At 40.9% G+C, this 19,625-nt stretch overlaps 2 protein-coding genes across 2 annotated transcripts; one reads left to right on the top strand and one right to left on the bottom strand.

The window, feature by feature from the left end:
* Positions 1 to 28: 28 nt before the first annotated feature.
* On the bottom strand, positions 29 to 15,763 carry LOC135081129 (WD repeat domain phosphoinositide-interacting protein 4-like). The gene is made up of 8 exons (XM_063975870.1): positions 15,568 to 15,763; positions 14,680 to 14,754; positions 12,782 to 12,959; positions 9,604 to 9,778; positions 6,599 to 6,810; positions 3,837 to 3,997; positions 2,472 to 2,557; positions 29 to 2,332 (listed from the first exon to the last, which is right to left on the bottom strand). Exons 1-8 carry the CDS (start codon positions 15,620 to 15,622, stop codon positions 2,303 to 2,305), a joined length of 972 nt encoding a protein of 323 aa, XP_063831940.1. The 5' UTR covers positions 15,623 to 15,763; the 3' UTR covers positions 29 to 2,302.
* Positions 15,764 to 16,297: 534 nt separating this feature from the next.
* LOC135081286 (uncharacterized) lies at positions 16,298 to 19,177 on the top strand. The gene is made up of 5 exons (XM_063976023.1): positions 16,298 to 16,459; positions 16,615 to 16,698; positions 17,101 to 17,269; positions 18,264 to 18,357; positions 18,778 to 19,177. The coding sequence occupies exons 2-5, from the start codon at positions 16,631 to 16,633 to the stop codon at positions 19,113 to 19,115; spliced, it is 669 nt and encodes a 222-aa protein (XP_063832093.1). The 5' UTR covers positions 16,298 to 16,459; positions 16,615 to 16,630; the 3' UTR covers positions 19,116 to 19,177.
* The last annotated feature ends 448 nt before the right edge of the window (positions 19,178 to 19,625 follow it).

A 19,625-nucleotide genomic window follows, 5' to 3' on the forward strand; every position in this document is an offset into this window, starting at 1 on the left:
ATATTTGTATTATAAATGAAAAGCCAAATATAAAAGAAGTTTTTATTATTGAAAAGTTTTGTGGGTACAATGACCTCTATCACCAGAAGATGCTGTTTCAATTACAATTTCATAAAAAAATAAACCAACATCTGAAACTTCTTATTTACATTTAGAAATGTGCCTTATTAGCCTAATTGTCCTCTCATTTATATTTCGAATTTTTAGTTAAGCTGAGACATAATATTATGATTCATTACTATTAATCTACTGACAAAGTATAAAAACTATAATATGTTGCTGTTAATTATTTACATAATTACATAATATTCGTTATGTTGATCATTACATAAAATTTTCACTGTTACTATGGTGTGAACATTCTGTGTAAATAATATAATATCTTAACAAGAAAATTAAAATTATCTAATATTCTCTCAATATAAAGGCATGACTATTATATTTATTTTATTAAAATCTTGTATTATAAGGAACGATAAATTAAAATTATTCAATATAAAGGATGAAGACTATACATAAAATAAGAACCAGATTATCACTAAAATGAGCAATGTATAAAGGTACAGATTTTTATTGAGCGATAATCAAATTAAAAAATTATAGCCCATACAGGAAATGAATGAAGAAACATAAAAAATGATTTTATGTAACATTTGCATCATATTATCTATATATATAAAAATGAAACCCGTTTCGCGTTGTCACGGCATCACGTGTGAACGGCTGAACCGATTTCGATAATTCTTTTTTTTTAATGTTTGTGGAAGTCTAAGGATGGTTCTTACGGAAAAAAATATTAAGAAAATCTCTACGCTAAGGCGGTACGAAGTTCGCCGGGTCAGCTAGTTTTACATAAAATAGGTGCTTAAAGGGAGATGCGTTTATTGTACCGTAAATTACTGATTTATCATTATTATTATTAAAATTAAAAAAAAAAACTAATTTTATAGACAACACAAACATATTTTTTATACATTCATAATTATAATATATAAATTGCGCGAATCAAGCTGCAATTTTGGTAAATATCAAGCTCCGCAAAGCCGAGCTTTTATGGATCTGCGCGTTTTGCATCCACCTAGTTGTGACCGTGGTATAAGTTACTGGTGGTGCAATCACACACATCTTCTTAAAAAATATTCTTTCTTAAGCCAACTACTCGAAACTATCGCAACCAATCGCACAACTATCATTTCAACCAAACCCTAATCTTTTAGGCTTTGGTACACCAATAAGCATTGGGTTACGTAAAAATGTCACAAGAAATATTTAATTACAAAACCAACATTTATATCTCTTATATTCCAACTCCATCACAAACATTTGTTTGTTTATACTATGTTAAAAATGCAATTTAGTACCATTTGTCTTTTATAACGACATTAAATTTTAACCTAAATCACGATTTATATTACTACTTACATCCCACTTAACATCAGGTGCGATTGTGGTCAAATACCTGCCTTGTTATGCATAAAAAAAAAAAAAAAAAACTTCTCCGTCCATTATAATAAAGTAAAGGATAAACTGCCATTCCGACAATAACTAATGCGAATAGCCCAAACTAGATAACGCTGAATAATGTGAATTAGTTAAGGCTGGGTTGCACCAAATTACTTTAACTTTAACAAACGTCAAGTCTGTCAAACTTCATACAAAAAACACCAGTTATGGCTATAGTCACGGTTAAAAGAAGTGGTGCAACTCAGCCTAAATCAACTATAAGATTGAACACAATATGTATGGGCAAAAAATATGTACAGGTCAAAATAATACGTGAGCAACATGCCACGGTGCTTAAGAACTAGATAGATTTAGCAATAATTTCTCCAAACGAAGTGGAGTATTTTAAGTAGTATCTATAGTTACACAAAGCATGATTCGATGTATGAATCTGAGTCCTTGTGCTGTAACTTATTTCATAAGTACGATCACCAGCATATTCACCCTACCACAAAATGACAAGTTTTTCAATAGATTTTCAACTTTGCGCTCAAATTAAAATCATAATTTTGCAGTAGGTTGAGTTGCTGCTGAAGACAGTTCAACGATACCATATTAGCTGCCTCTTCATAAAATTTTACCTCCGAAAAAGTTTTTAAGCATGCAATATTATAAATAACTTTTTGGCGAGAGGTAATCAGTTCACAAGGTATCATAAATACACGCCATAATTGGATAACAGAATATAGCGATCACTTTTCAAACGCGAGTTAAAAATTTTGCGGTTAAGTGTTCTTTCACTCAGCACGTAAGTCCGATAAAGTTGTAATGTCCAGCAAAGTTTTTGTATAAAAAAACATCATTGCAGGAATTCGTCGTCGTCACCAACCTGAAACATTTTAATATAATTAGAAATTTATTTTAAAAATGATTTTTATAAGCTTTTTATTCACTGTTCTGTTCCATGAAAGTCATAAAAATGATTTGGCTGTTATTTTTTCTAATTGAGGAGGATATGAATTACTAACCTGCAAAAAATATTCGAAATCATTCCGATGGCAGTTGCCCTCAGCCGAAAAAGTAAACTTGTGGAACGTCCCATCTTCACATACCACTGAAAACAATAAAAACGCTAGTTAATTTTTTTAGTAATTTTCAAAATTCACACCTATAGGCCCGGTTTCCACCAAGGCGGAGCAGAGCGGAGAGTAGCGGAGAAGTGTTTTGAATATCCAATCAGATTTCTTTATTTCCAAATTTTCCAGATTTTCAAATTTTATAAAGATAACGACACATCTGTCTTTTCTGCTCCACTACTCTTTCGTAGAAACCGGGCCTAAGAAGTACACCGCATCATCGTGTAAAGCAAGAAAGCATGCACTTACCAATAACATGGTTGCCATTGATTATTACCATCAGCTCTTATGTAAGTGGAGAAGTCGCGGAGGGCATGCTAAGAGGCACCGAGCGAGAGTAGGGGAGATGAAGCTACTCTGCATTCATCGCTGCAGGCGCGTGATACCAGGGGGCTGGTAAGTAGGTACTTACCCATAACACTAGAAAGGCTTAGTGGGCGTGAGTCCATGGGGGGCCGCAGAGCGCAAGGTCTATGTGTGCTTATTCATATTAATTTACGCCCATATTCACAAACGAAAAAGCCGTGTGGTGACGGCAGAGTAGAATACATTTGTCACCAACCCCTACTCTTCCCGCGGGTGTCGTAAGAGGCGACTTAGGGACTACACATCAAACAGAGAATGGGCAGCAGCGCTCTCTGAAAAACATCAATCTTTTAAACTGCGATCTCCAACCCGCCTGCCTAGCGTGGAGATTATGGCAAAACCCTCCACTATAGTGGAGGAGGCTCATAGTCCAGCAGTGGACTGTAAAGGGCTGTTGATGATGATGATGATTCACAAACGATGCTTGCTTAGGTGAAGCAGCAAATCGAACGCACAGCGTTCAATAGAGCAGTGATTGGTTCGTGTGTCACCCTGTCTGTGCGTCCACGCGCACTGTGAGGCCTCATTTTAATGTTTGTGTATACGGGCGTTAATCACTTCGCTTATTCGCGGTGCTGGCATCTTCCTTGAACGAGTTGTATACTCACCCACAAAGCTGTTGCTATGGAGGGCACAATACTTTGGGACGCAGGGTCTGACGTCATCGCTGAAGCTGGGCCGGGGTGGAAGCTATTTCGTACTTACCCACAACGCTGTTGCCGCGAAAAACACATTGGGCAGGAGGCACACGGGGCCGCGAAGGGCCGCAATCCTCGGGGGTCCGTGGTCCACATATCGCGAGTAACCGCGGGGGGCTGCTGTGTTCGGGGGTCCACGGGGGGCCACAAATCGCGGGGGTCCGCGGGGGGCCACATATTGTGTGTGACTCACCCACGGCGTTGGCGTCGTCGCTGAAGGCGCATAGTGCCCGCGTGTCCGGCTCAGCGGACGCGGACGCGAGGTGCGCGTAGGACCCGCGCGCGGCCCACACGTGAAGCGTGCCTTTGTCCGACACGCAGCATACTAGCGACCCGGACGGGTTGAAGTTTATACTGGAAAATGAAAGAATTACATAAATAATAGTTATTATTTTTCAATTATGGTGTCAATCGCTTAACAGTATAGGACTGCCGATTTGAGATTCGGGAAACGTTCGATCCCGTAATTCGCTAAACTAGCTTAGATGAAAAGGTCCTAGGTTCAGTCATAGAACGCCTAATGCTGAACATTGGCTCCCCCAATGGTTTTTAGATAGGCCTGTCGAAAGCGGCCTACCTCCAGAAGCTTTCTGCAAGTGTCCATCACGTGTCCTCCACTTTCCAGAACCTAGCTGCTCGATTGTTGCGTGTTTACTATGTGCCCTGTCCATTGTCATATTATTATCAGCTTGCTGATGCGTCGAGCTATGTCAGCGACTGTACGTTTACGGCTCTCATTTCTGAATTGACCTCGCAAAGGAAAATCGACCAAAAGTTAAACCTGGCGTAATTTCGACTCACGCCCGTATTTACAAAACATTACTATGAGGTCTCACAGTTCACGTGGACGCACAGGGTGACACAATCACAGAGCTTTATTCAACGCTGTGCGTTCGATTTGCTACCTCACTTAAGCAAGCATCGTTTGTGAATACGGGCGTCAATCTCTCCACGGAGTTTGTTGTCTTTCAGCGTCAATAAATAAAAGCAATAGGCGCACAGGCATTTGGCAGTAGACCAACTGGGTCATAATGACGACGTGGAATGACATAAGCACCGTTCTTTTTGTGCAGTCATCGTTACATTGATACTTTGATCGAGATGTTTTATTATCGGAAAGTCCCGCGCCTTTTTCTTAAAAATTTTCGCACGTGTAATTACGCTCTTTATGCACGAACATCGCATATATTTAGGCCACATATTGCTTATAATTTTAACAATAAATGCATTCCATAGAACTCGAATAATATGTATTTGCAAAGCTTGTAGACAAAAGGAGCTGTCAAGTGCTTTCTTTAGAATTGCCATATAAAGGCAGTGTAACATTAATTTTGTGCACACTAAAATTAGCGAAGAGAGGTCTGAGTCACTAAAACCGACGGTTGCGACTTAAACCGCAATATACGCGAACGCGATGACGCATTATCACTCATGAATTCGTGAAAAGGTTGAATTCATAAGTTCGCAATAGATTGATATTCACGATTTGAACATGACATTTAGGCGTGCATGCAATGCTGTCTTGCATCTTGTGCGAGTCAGTAATAATATAAAAACCATTCACAAATTAACCAACAAAACATCAGACCATCGCCGTAGGTCATGTAGCATGTTGGTGATGTTTCGTATTCAGATGATTGTACCAAGCATGGTCTAGCAAATCATCTTGGTTTGTTAACCCTAAGCCTAGACGCAGACCATCGATTTTTCGTCGGCCGATAGTTTATTCGGGCAGTTGATCAGTATGGGCATGTATGGAAGTGCGCACATTACACCTATTTGATTTGGCCGATTCTTCATACAAATCAAATCGGCAACTATCGGCCAACTAAAAATCGGTGGTCTGCGCCTAGGCTAAAATGTTAAGTTAACAGAACTATAGTTACTAACCAGTACACATCCGCCTAGTCAGACCCTCGCCTCAACTCATGTAGTACGAGTTTGCCGTTGCCATTGCTTGATTAATAGGCTTTAGAGGACCAGCTCTGTCTACTGACACTAAGAACTGCTAAGACTAACCAGTACACATCCGCGTAGTCAGACCCTCGCCGTAGCTCGTGCAGCAGAAGCTTGCTGGTGGTGTCCCAGATCCGAATGATGGTGCCGCGTTCCGACGCCGTGGCCAGCTTGGCGCCGTTGGCCGACACTATAGAACTGCTAAGACTAACCAGTACACATCCGCGTAGTCAGACCCTCGCCGTAGCTCGTGCAGCAGAAGCTTGCTGGTGGTGTCCCAGATCCGAATGATGGTGCCGCGTTCCGACGCCGTGGCCAGCTTGACGCCGTTGGCCGACACTATAGAACTGCTGAGCTACTAACCAGTACACATCCGCGTAGTCAGACCCTCGCCGTAGCTCGTGCAGCAGAAGCTTGCTGGTGGTGTCCCATATGCGAATGATATTAGCACGAGCATGCTTGATTGAGAGGTTCTAGAGGACAAACTCTGTATACTGACACTAATAACTGCTAAGACTAACCAGTACACATCCGCGTAGTCAGACCCTCGCCTAAACTCATGTAGCATGAGTTTGCTATTGGTATCCCATATGCGAATGATATTAGCACGAGCATGCTTGATTGAGAGGTTCTAGAGGACAAACTCTGTATACTGACACTAAGAACTGCTAAGACTAACCAGTACACATCCGCGTAGTCAGACCCTCGCCGTAGCTCGTGCAGCAGAAGCTTGCTGGTGATATCCCATATGCGAATGATATTAGCACGAGCATGCTTGATTGAGAGGTTCTAAGAGATCAGCTCTGTCTACTGACAGTAAAGAACTGCCAAGTTACTAACCAGTACACATCCGCGTAGTCAGACCCTCGCCTCAACTCATGTAGCATGAGTTTGCTGGTGATATCCCATATGCGAATGATATTACCATGTACCGTTGCTTAGTGAGAGGTTCTAGCAGATCAGCTCTGTCTACTGACACTAAGAACTGCTAAGACTAACCAGTACACATCCGCGTAGTCAGACCCTCGCCGTAGCTCGTGCAGCAGAAGCTTGCTGGTGGTGTCCCAGATCCGAATGATGGTGCCGCGTTCCGACGCCGTGGCCAGCTTGGCGCCGTTGGACGACACGCTCAGGCAGACCAGAGCGGTCTGGTGGCACCCCACTACAGCTGGCGAGCTAGACTGAGCGCCTTTGACTGCGCGGGATATGTCCTGGAAGAGATAAACGTTTTTTTAATAGAAACGATATCCAGAAACGAATGCTACAGGATTAACACGACATGACACGTCTCTCGTGTCATTCAATTTATACCTATAGATTGTCAACTCCTAAAATTGTATAATTCACAAAATATTTAGAAACATGTTATAAAGTGAACACATGATATTTTTTTTGAGCAGATTATTAAACTTAATTTAAGGGTTTTACTTTATTTAAAAAGGACACGATTTGTGTCAAAATCTATGACACAACTTTCTTGCCATCCGCTTCGAATATATTAGTTTCCAGCATTGAAAAATAAATCTTTATTCTATCAATAACGGGCTGGAAGACGTAGCGTGGGCAGGCCTCCTACTAGGTGGACCGACGATCTGGTAAAGGTCGCGGGAGGAGCCTGGATGCGGGCAGCGCAGGACCGTTTATTGTGGAAAACCTTGGGGGAGGTCTTTGTCCAGCAGTGGACGTCATTTGGATGAAACGAACGAACGAACGAACAATCAATAATTTCTAAAGTGTCTTGCACTACTTACCAGTATCTGCAGCGAGCCCTTCCTGTGCGCGGGCGCAGCCAGCACCTGCACCGCGTTGGGCTCGATTGCGAGCGCGCATAGCGGGCGGGCAGCGGTTGATAACTAACGCCACTAACAGTGCGCGTGGACGCATAGGGTGACACATGAACCAATCACAGAGCTCTATTCAACGCTATGATTTGCTGCTTCCCATAAGCAAGCATCGTTTGTGAATACGGGCGTAAGCGCGCGCTTTAAAATTGCACTCGTTGGCTTCGATAGCTCGCTATAAAACTAAACGCACAGAGCTGCAGTTAAAACTAAATCGTAAGCTCATAGCTTTAAGATCAAATTTAGAGTGTCTACGTACCAGTATCTGCAGCGAGCCCTTCCTGTGCGCGGGCGCAGCCAGCACCTGCACCGCGTTGGGTTCGATCGCGAGCGCGCATAGCGGGCGGGCAGCGGTTGAAAACTAACGCCCGTATTTACAAACATTACTATGAGGTCTCACAGTGTGCGAGGACGCACAGGGTGACACATGAACCAATCGCAGAGCTCTATTCAACGCTATGAATTCGATTTGCTGCTTCCCTTAAGCAAGCATCGTTTGTGAATACGGGCGTAAGCGCGCGCTTTAAAATTGCACTGCGTTGGCTTCGATAGCTCGCTATAGCGCACAGAGCTGCAGTTAAAACTAAATCGTAAGATCATAGTTTTAAGATCAAATTTAGAGTGTCTACGTACCAGTATCTGCAGCGAGCCCTTCCTGTGCGCGGGCGCAACCAGCACCTGCACCGCGTTGGGTTCGATCGCGAGCGCACACATCAACTATAGACCATCAGTATATTACTTTAAGATCTAATTTAGAGTGTCTACGTACCAGTATCTGCAGCGAGCCCTTCCTGTGCGCGGGCGCAGCCAACACCTGCACCGCGTTGGGCTCGATCGCGAGCGCACAGTTCAACTATAGACTATCAGTCTATTGCATTAAGTTCTAATTTACAATGTAATGACCAGTATCTGCAGCGAGCCCTTAATATGCGCGGGCACATCTGACACTTTACCACATTGGGTTTTTTATCCAAAGCGCGCAGTTGAACTATAGATCATCAGTTTATTGTTTTAAGATCTAATTTAGAATGTCTACGTACCAGTATCTGCAGCGAGCCCTTCCTGTGCGCGGGCGCAGCCAGCACCTGCACCGCGTTGGGCTCGATCGCGAGCGCGCATAACGGGCGGGCAGCGGTTAAAAACTAACGCCGACGCACAGGGTGACACATGAACCAATCACAGAGCTCTATTCAACGCTATGAATTCGATTTGCTGCTTCCCTTAAGCAAGCATCGTTTGTGTATACGGGCGTAAGCGCGCGCTTTAAAATTGCACTGCGTTGGCTTCGATAGCTCGCTATAGCGCACAGAGCTGCAGTTAAAACTAAATCGTAAGCTCATAGTTTTAAGATCAAATTTAGAGTGTCTACGTACCAGTATCTGCAGCGATCCCTTCCTGTGCGCGGACGCAGCCAACACCTGCACCGCGTTGCGTTCGATCGCGAGCGCGCAGTTGAATTATAGACCATCAGTTTATTCGTTCGTTCGTTCCAGCCAAATAACGTCCACAGCTGGACAAAGGCCTCCCCCAAGGTTTTCAAAATGAGCGGTCCTGCGCTGCCCGCATCCAGGCTTTTCCCGCGACCTTTACCAGATCGTCGGTCCACCTAGGAGGCCTGCCCAGCCCACGCTACGTCTTCCAGCTCGTGGTCGCCACTCGAGAACTTTCCTGCCCCAACAGCCATCGTCTCTACGAGCTATGTTTATTGCTATAAGTTCAAATTTAGAACTGTGTGTGTGTATAATTCACTACGTACCAGTATCTGCAGCGAGCCCTTCCTGTGCGCGCGCGCAGCCAATACCTGCACCGCGTTGGGCTCGATCGCGAGCGCAGAGTTCAACTATAGACTATCAGTCTATTGCATTAAGTTCTAATTTACAATGTAATGACCAGTATCTGCAGCGAGCCCTTAATATGCGCGGGCACATCTGACACTTTACCACATTGGGTTTTTTATCCAGAGCGCGCAGTTGAACTAAAGATCATCAGTTTATTGTTTTAAGATCAAATTTAGAGTGTCTACGTACCAGTATCTGCAGCGAGCCCTTCCTGTGCGCGGGCGCAGCCAGCACCTGCACCGCGTTAGGTTTTATCGAGAGTACGCGGTTTAAAATTGGACCATCAGTTTATTGCTTTAAATTCTAATTTAAAATGTTTACATACCAGTATCTGCAGCGAGCCCTTCCTGTGCGCGGGCGCAGCCAACACCTGCACCGCGTTGGGCTCGATCGCGAGCGCGCACAGCGGGCGCGCGGCTTGCGGTGTGCGCAGGAGCGCCACTCGCTGCAGCGACGGCAGCGTTAGAACTTGTATGCTTGATGATAGCACGACCGCCACTCTGTGGAAACAGTTTCATGTTATAGTAATGTTATATTGTTTTAAACTTTCATGGTCACTAACATAATATTTATTGACGGGATTGCTACCATGTACCTTAATTTCGAGTTTCCGATATTTCGGCACTGTTGCAAGCGCCATATGGTTACGGAATAACTGAGGAAACTGGCGGGTGGCATGTTATGGGCAGACATATCGGTCTACCCTCTTTCGCCGTCTTTTATTACGATTGCCTCCCGCCCGTACCACCGTTCACCACTTTATATTTACACTATAAGATGTCCGCAGCTGGGCAAAGGCTTGTCCCATAAGATAGGCGATCGCGACATTCAAAGATACGTCAGTCTAGCGAGTATACCTACTTTAAATGAAACTGATTAATCTCTACGCTGTACAATATTAAAGGATATGGGGAAAAATATTGTCTGGCAATTATTTATTTTATGAATAAAATGGATTTGGTAGGTTGGTGTATTAGATAAGATGCTATAAAATAATTAAAGCATAATCATTTATAATAACTTGTACACTATAATTATGTACTGATGATGAATCACACAGTACTTAGGTAAAATACATACTAATAATAATATCAGGGTCAAAATTTTAGATAAATGAGGTTAATTGTTTGAAGACAGGAAATAATATTCCCACGAGAATAACACTACAGAACCGTATTTAATTTAGGTAATGATAACTATAATAAAACATCATAATAGGTACCTACTAAACGGCGCAATTCGTAGAGAAACAAAGAAATAATTTGCGACGCAAAATTGTTTCAATTGCAATAATTTAAATAAGTAAGTATGGTTTCAAGTGCTGAGGGCTGAGTGAGTTTACATCAAACGCGCACGCGTTCACGTGAGCGCGTTTAAAAAAGGTATGAAAATTTTAATTCTTGAAAGTTTCCGCTAAGGGCGCTAACTAAAGGTACAATCCGTCATACATTTTGATGTCATTTTGATATAAACTCACACTCAGCCCACTGATAAATATAAATATTTTTGAAAAAATTCTTCCATGATGTGATATTTTGATCACTGATTGTTCAAGAATACAAGCAGTTTTTTTGTTAAAATGTCTTCACACCTACACAGTTGAACCAATTTTGATTAAGAAATATGTTAGCTCGGGGAGAATGGGGGAGAAGTAGCTTGTTTTGTCGTAAAAATAAATTGAAATAGTAGTTGGTATGGGAAATAAAATTATAATATCTGTGGTCATGCTAGAGGCGTGTAATCTTGTGCTGCATATTTGTAAATAACATAAGATATGCTAAGAAAAACAAGTGACACGTGAATGAGACACCTGTGAATACAATATGTACATTATACTAATAGAATAAATAAATAAAGAATATACTTAATGATATTGTTTCAACTAATACCACTCCAATATTGTTTCAACTAATACCACTCCAGTCACAGATAATCAAATGCGAAGATTTTACAATGCATCGCATGCGTATGGACAAAAATCATATTATATCAAGACCAGACAGTATTCGTAATCACCTCATAAATAAGACAATTCACGTGGTAGTCGTTAATAAATATTAGGTTATTCGGTGAAGGTCGCCGCTTATCTTATCACGATATATGACTTTAAATCCAATTGCGAAACAATATGAAAGCAATCATAACAAAAATATTCGAATACTTTGGCGGTCATAATATTATTTATGGTTTTTAACCGAAGGCTGAGAAAAGTTTCCAAGAAGAAGAAAAAGGAAAACGTAGTGTAGGCAGACATTCGCAGGTAGACCGACGATCTGGTGTTAATCGTGGTAAGAACATGGTCCTGCATGCGGGCAGCGCAGGACCGTTTGTCGTGGAAATCCTTGGGGGAGAGCCACTAAAACAACTACGAATGTCCTTCTTTCTGAGCATAGGGGAAGAGCCGGTATAGCGACCTTTGCCCACATTCCCGCCTATGCCCAGTTTGTCCAACAGTGCGAAACTGTGCCTTTGTCCAGTAAACGTCATTTGGCTGAAACGACCGAACGAAGGGAGCAAATGTTGTTGAAGCTATTTCATACTGGCTGTATGTTTAGAAAACACGCCGACCCAAAATAAACAAACCGATTTGGCCCATCGGATTCCGCTTCATCGTCGGTTTTCCTAATGTCGGCCATGAAGTCCCGTCTACTTCCTAATACCTACGAAGGCCGTTTAATTGTAACTGGGCGAAGATTTGTGATTTAAATTCAATGAGCTATTGAAACGTTATTTGAATCACTAGGCCTACCGCTGTGTTTTGGGTACGGTTTTGTAAGTTTTGTTTTTAATAATCTTATCGTAAAATAAAGGACGATGATTGGTATCATGTTCTAGTTATGGGACCAAAGACAAAAGTCGCAGAATCTACGAACGGCGGCGGTGGAACTGTTGTCGAATGGAAGAGCCTATTTAATGGGATGTCCTCCTAATTGATAACCTCAAGCTGGCAGCGGCTAGATGAAAGAAGTTGGAGATCGTGTTTTGTGGTGTCCTTTGGAGCCTAGTAGCGTTCTTTGGGAGAGGTTTACGTCCAGCAGTAGTCCAGTCATTCGCTGAAATGACAATATTATAATACATACTTGTCCCGCCTAGCTCTCAGCGCTCGTATGGGCGTCTTGCAAGCCACCTCGGCCTTGAAGGCGCGCCGCTGGTCGTCCAGCAATAGCAGCCAGTTATTGCGGAATACCAGGTATCTACCTTCACCTGCTAGATGGATTGACGACCTCAAGGGGATAGCTTGGTAGTGGCTGGACGAAAGAAGCAAGAGATCGCGCATTGTGTGCCATTTTTCGGAGAACCGAAGAAAACTGGCGTAAACGGGTTGTCGCAAGGGAGAGCCTGTCTTATGGGGTATCCATTCACTTGATGGAAGTGGAAAATTGGTAATGACGGGATGATAAAGGCTGGGCGTCGTTCTTTTGAGGTATTCCTTGGAGAAGACTGTCCAGGATTGGACTGTCATTAGCTGAAATAATAATGATGACGGTATAGATAATACATACTTGTCCCGCCTAGCTCGCAGCGCACGTATGGGCGTCTTGAAAGCCACCTCAGCTTTGAAGGCGCGCCGCTGGTCGTCCAGCAACAACAGGCTGCAAGGCCGGCGCGCTTTCACGAGCAGCAGCAAGTTGCTGCGGAATACCATCTCGCATAGCGACACCTCGCCCAGCTCTTCTTTGCCTGCGGAATCCATTTATTCTTTATAGACCTAGCGCTTAACTGAGTGTCTGAGGTATGGGAGCGGCACGGGAAGGATGACGTTACATGTTAAGGGGTAATGACATTGACATTTTATGACGCGACAGAGCACACAAATCTGTGGGTCTAGACAAAGAAGTGCAAATTACAATCCCAGTCGAAAAGTGGTCGAAAAGCCCCTTTTTTGTATGGAGTTTTGACGGATTCGATTTTCGATTCGATCAAAAAGTGCGTTTTGTCTAGGGGGGCTGAAGCACATTTAAAGTCTCGCTGACGTTGGAGGTATGTAGCAGGAAGGCGCTGGATGCAGGCCACTACCAACCGGGCGATTTGGAAGTCATTGGGGGAGGCCTATGTTCAGCAGTGGACGTCATGTGGCTGAAATGATGATGATGACGTTTCATGTCCCAAAAACACCCTCCCGTGACGCTCCCATACCTCAGGCATTGACTAAGTTAGGCGCTAAAGTATGTAGGATTGTAGGCCCTTTTCGGGGAATTTATACACGACCGAATATAGCTTGCTCTGCTATCATTCGGGACAATATATCGGCTGATACTACTTAGAAGACTGGCAAAATAAACTTAGTTCTCAGTTGAATGCATCAATAAACTAAACTATATTTTCTAGACCATTTAAAAAAAAATCTGTAAAGATATTTAAGTAATATTACCATGAAAAAGAAATACCATGAAAAGTCAACCCTTACTACTTAATCAATCATAAAAAATGAAATAGCTAGAGAAAACTTAAAAAAAATGTCTTCAGATGTTCTTATTATTACTGTGGTTCAGTATAAAAATACTGTGGTTGCAAAACTTCCCTAAAAATGAAATATTTAAAAGTAAAAGTTGACCGGCTAATTATCAGCTTAACCAGTTCTTGTAATAATCTGAAAAAAGGTATTTTCAGTATTGCAGTGTCGTTGTACTAGTTTGTATTAAATTAATAAAAATTAACAAAAATTGTTCCTCAAAAGGAACAAAGTTTTAATCAGTTGTTCAGCCAGTTTAGAAAGTGCTGAATTATATATTTTTACTTTGGGCTTGTAACACATAGATGATAATGAGGGTAGTATAATATTAAGTATTTGCAACTCAGATAGAGCCTGTTTAATTTTTAAATACATTCAGTATTGTAGAATTCAATTAAAAAACCTCTGGTTTTGTTATTATGAGCATCAGAAATTTTCACACTTATTAATATTGAGTACCGTTACACACAGAGTAAATACCGTAACATAGATATGAGTCTAAAATACCCACATAACAGTTCACATAAAAATAATATTTTATTGTCATTTTTACATCAATGTACAACGTGCTCATTTTGTTTTCCATAGTCTTAGGAATATGTGTTTCTAAAAGCATATTTTTGAAGATATTGTGGATTCTAGATTTAGAAGATACCTAGTTGATTTAGATTATAGTATCATCAATCTAGTTTTTTTTTCAAAATTGTCACCTAGTCTTTTTGTGCAGACTTTTTATTGTTTAGTGTATGTAAATTATGAATTATTTCAGTGAAAAATTAAGTTTTTAAATTTTTTCGTATGAAAAAATAAGTCGAAAAAAATTGTTGAATTTAACAAAAAATGTAATGCCATTCCATTCTTTGAAGTGGTCTTATTAATACCCTAGAGTTCCAGGAAATCAAAAAGAGCATGTTGTATTGAAAAATTTAAACAAATAAATAAACTTACTGTAGTGGGCCTTTTCCACAAGTGGTTCAACATTGTAAACGCGCAGGCCTGATCTTAGGCAGCAAGTGAAGCAGTCTGCAAACAAAATGGTAGCATTACGAAACATCTGAAAACTCTTATCTTTACAGAATTAGCTTGAGTAATTTGAGTGGAAAAAAACTCATTTACAAACTTAATTCAACACATCATGTTTTAAAGTCAATTTAGTAAAAATACCATGTGATCTTTACCTTATCATTTAATCATGAGTTGCAGAATTATTTGCATTTATTATTTCCTATATTTAAAGGCGTTTATGTAAACTAATAAATACATTAGTGGTGTCGACAGCAGAAACCAAATGACTACTAAAATCTGTTATCTCTTACTAAGAAACCAATATTGTTATGGACACTGTGTTGTTTATAAATATTGTGATCCTAGATGAATTAACATACAATACTTTAGTTGAAAGTATGACAGTCTAAAAGACAAGCATGTTATTGTATTGATAAATATTTAGAGGAGAAAACATCATACATTCTCGAAAGAGCGAAAGGTATTACGTCTTTATTTATCATTAAATAAATGCGTAACTACCCGCAAACGACAAACAAAACCAACGCCCAAACAATAGTGTGCTAAGTCAAGGAACGAAACTGCGCGTGGGCGCTACTAAAAATATAAACAACACGTGTCTGAGTGCACCGCACAGCGTGGCTCCGAGCGACTCCCGAGTCCCAAGCGTTACCCTCTTCGACGCATCGCGAAACGCTTCACGCTGGCACTATAACCCTCCTGACCTTCCACTAACCCATCACCACAACGTCCTAGTCATCCACATCATGAATAATGCACCAACCAAAGAACAAAGAACGCAGGTTGACGAACTAGGAAGTATTTACAAACCTTGATTCTGGTTAAAGCCCAGGCTTGTGATCCCGCTGCTCCTCCGCCGCGCCATGTCTACTGGGCCGTGAATTTATCATAAACATTGAGTTGCTTTTTTATCAATTGTCTCAGTGGACATTTTCACACCAAAATTTTAATACGCACATTTATTATTACATGTTCCCTCTGTGTGATACACAGCTGATTTGATGACTTGACTTTTGACAGCAAAACATACCGATGTTGCAAGATTAGGAGAATGCTTTTCCCAGTTTTAAAAATTACTCTGCGGTATTTTGAAGCAATTTCACCCATTTAAATTTTTTCAGGTTAAAAAGATCTGAAATAAAATGGAATGTTTTTAAAATTTAATATTTCTTATTTAAGTGATCGAAATGATTAAAAGTATTTAAAAAATTTCGCAAGTATTTCCCATTCTAGGTAAAAGTTTTTTCTTATGGCAGCATTGCTATAACCCTTCTGAAAAGAAGAGCCTTTTGTGTGAACGGTATGAAAGATTCCGCTAAAGTAAATTTATATGCGCTAGAGTGAGATAGCCACATCTCATAACTTCAAACTTCTTGCATCTAAAAAGGTGTGGGTGAAATGTTTGAAGTCGTTCAAAACGGAGTTGCTAGAGAATAAAAATATGTTACCCATCAAGCAGCATGTGAAATTAAAATAAAAAATCTGAAAAGCTAAAACAAAACTATTTTCAGATTATTGTCATTATTCATGAAGAAAAAAAAGGGAAAAAACGTCAAAAATGTTTTTATCTTCCCTCATTGAAGAAATTTTAATACAGATCAAATTTTTGGCTTCTAAAGCTATTCTAAATTATGTAGGGTGTCAATTAGCGAAAATAGTAATCGTAAATCTTAAAAATATCAACGTAATAAGCTGAAACCAGGTAAACAGCTTTGGTTTTGACATTATTTGACAAAAGATCACTGAGATAAATACACAAATACGAGAAAATTTTATTACCTACTGTTAAATAGAGCTTTAGTGCGTATTGCTGGTGGTATGGTATTATTCTTGTTATATTTTTTGTCTTGCTCCTAGGTACATAACTACAACAATGGATGATTTTTCGACGGCCAACCACACTGACTACCAGTGGCCATTTCCAAAACCTATCGTCGGCAAGTGAGTGTAGTAACTTTTACACACCTAGTAAAAAAATAAAAATGTGAAACAAAGTATTTGGAGGATATTAATTAGGTAATTTGTCATCCATTGATTTATTTTCTCCTATCACTTTGACTTGGTCAGAAAACTCCTAAACATTTTTACATAGCAAAGCCTTTAAGTTGTGAATGTTCCGCATCCTTATTCCATCTCTGATGTTCAATCAAGGGGCGAATCAACTTGAATTACCTATCAATTCCTAAAGCATTTTAAAAAACCGTTTTCACATAACTGTCGGACTGATAGACATTAATAAAATAATCTTCTTACTTTTATTGCAAGGTGAAGAGTGTTTTTTTAAAACGATCCTCGTCTAGATCCACGTCTATTGGCCATCATTTTCTCCCTCAATGTTGCCAGACCATGCGAGCCTCCCAGCCCTTCGGCAGCGCCGACCATCCGCCCGGCTCCGGTGGCTCCGTACTGCCACTGCGACGCCCACTCCTACTCCCCAAGAGTGGAGCAGTACAAACAACTGCTGGAGAAGGAGCAGAAACTGTGCCAGGACTATGAGCAGTTGAGGAGACAGGTAGGTTCAGGTAGTAGGTAGTTCTTTGGCTGAGGCTGACCTTTAGATGAGAAGATAAGACGATGTCGCATATTTTAGTCTTGGAGCCTACCGATCAGCCCCCCTAGACAAGTTGCACTTTTTGATGGAATCGAAAATCGAATCCATCAAAACTCCATACAAAAGCCTTAATTTCGACCACTTTTCGACTGGTTTGCGATTATAATGTGCACTTTGTCTAGACCCACAGCTATAACGTGGTGGTGTTACAAAAGTAACAAAGGACTACATAAAGGAGTAGAAAATCCTTTAGTTTTTTGGTCTCCATTCAATAGGTATCGTTCGTGCGTTTAATTCATCTGAATGACGTCCACAGCTGGACAAAGGCCTCCCCCAAGGATTTCCACAAAGACCGGTCCTGCGCCGCCCGTCGATAGGTAACAAGATATTACTCAACTTAAGTATCTACCTATTAATTATAAATGTAGTTTAACTCACTCGATTTACCGTTACAAATCCTTGTTCAAACCTGATTATTTACTTAATTAGCCATTAGCAAGTTGACAGAATTAGTCATCATTATTTCGTTTTGGGTTTGGGATGCCGTTAAGTGTGAAGTATGACGGCATTATCTAACTATATTTTATCTACTTCCCTACATAAAACAGTTTCGGGACAATCAGGCCTAGCGAAACGACAATGGACAATAGATTTATTGTTATGTACTAATAAAAACATGTTGCATTGTAACAGCAGGTAACGAGTCCCTAACGGACGTAGATTGTTAGTGATTTTAAAATTGGCAAAAAAGAAAAGTGGTATTTTCTGAAAATACCACGCGGGGTCGCAATGATAGCTGCAGTCTATTTTGAACTATCCCAAGTTTCTAGGCCCTCTACCAAGTACATATTGCCTTACTCATTTCAAAATCTGTTAATTCCTTAGAAATACATATCGAATCACTGTACTTACTTAGTCATTGAAAAATTTAATACTGAATAATTGCATTTTCTAGATGGTGGATGTTACCAATGACATACTGGACCACCCATGCGACGACTTGGACAGCAAAATGATCACAATGTATCAAGCCACGTACAAAAAGAGATGTGAGTAATCATACGATGCCATACTAAAACTAGTTTCACTTGTGGAGGGTTGCTGCTGTTAAATAATTAAGCGATCAGCTTGAAGTAATTATAGGACAACAAGTTCAATTTCAATTACTTACATACTTAAGTACATTGCACGTAACAAGCTAGACTCGCTTGCTTTATAATAGCATGTTTGTTTTTACAAAAACAACTGATCAAAATTTGATGCACGCTAAGAAGGAATTTTTACCAGAGGCAAATGGAGGATTTGGCTTACACTTCCCACACGTGCAAGGCGGGTTGGGAAGGCCTGATGTTTGTCCCTTAGTCGTACCTATCTTACGACATCCACGGGAGCAGTTGCAGTGGTCTTATCCTGCTTTACCGAAACTACAGGATCTACAACTTAATTACATTAAACTATTTTGTCAACAGCCTTCCCAGTGAGCGATTACAGAACCATAATCGCAGCGTCACAATCCAGCGCGCCCATTCCCATGGAGAGCAACAAATTAGGCGTACTCCGATGCTACAAGGACCCGACTCACTTCACGGAAAACCCTCCAGTGGTCAGGCCGACCATCAACCCTCCAGCAGTGGTTCACACAGGTGTCGCCCCCAAGTCGATCCAGACGTGGTTCACGGAGTTCCCTGGCAGGACAGAGTACATGGATCGGTACAGCGCGTCGGCCAAAGCTTGCTGGCGCTCCATGCAAAGGTTCAGAGAACCGATGCCCTCGACCCGTCGCAGGGCTGACGACACGTGTGTGTAGTTTAACCAGTTTAGGCAATATACTGTGTTTGTTAAGTTTCAATGAATAAATAAGGGAAGATATCAATGAGTTTTATTTTCTGAAAGATCACCATGTTTTCAGAGAAGACCAGACAGCTATAGAAAGTAGCGATTGACCTTTCTGCTCTCCTAAAACCTACTTTTTTCTTTGAGGATCGAGACTTAACCTTCCAGTAGTGGTGTCGCCCCCAAGTCACGGTCCCAAGTCGATCCAGACGTGGTTCACGGAGGTCTCTGGCCAGCTTTTCTACTCCTAAATAATTCTAAAAGCTTCAACCTCCCAGAAATCTTTCCTAAAGTGAGTGTAACTACTTTAGTTTTAACTTAGTTATTTCATTAATTAAAAGGGATCTCTAGCTTTAGCACAATGGTTTTGTATTTTAAGATTATTGTTGTCTTTGGGATTCAGGATGGATGGTACCGGGTCTTCTTGAAAAGTAGGTTTTATTTTAGTTTACAAACTATTACCTAAATTACTAACTTACATAAA

This window comes from Ostrinia nubilalis, chromosome 19 (assembly GCF_963855985.1).
Source record: "Ostrinia nubilalis chromosome 19, ilOstNubi1.1, whole genome shotgun sequence".
Taxonomy (NCBI): Eukaryota; Metazoa; Arthropoda; class Insecta; order Lepidoptera; family Crambidae; genus Ostrinia; species Ostrinia nubilalis.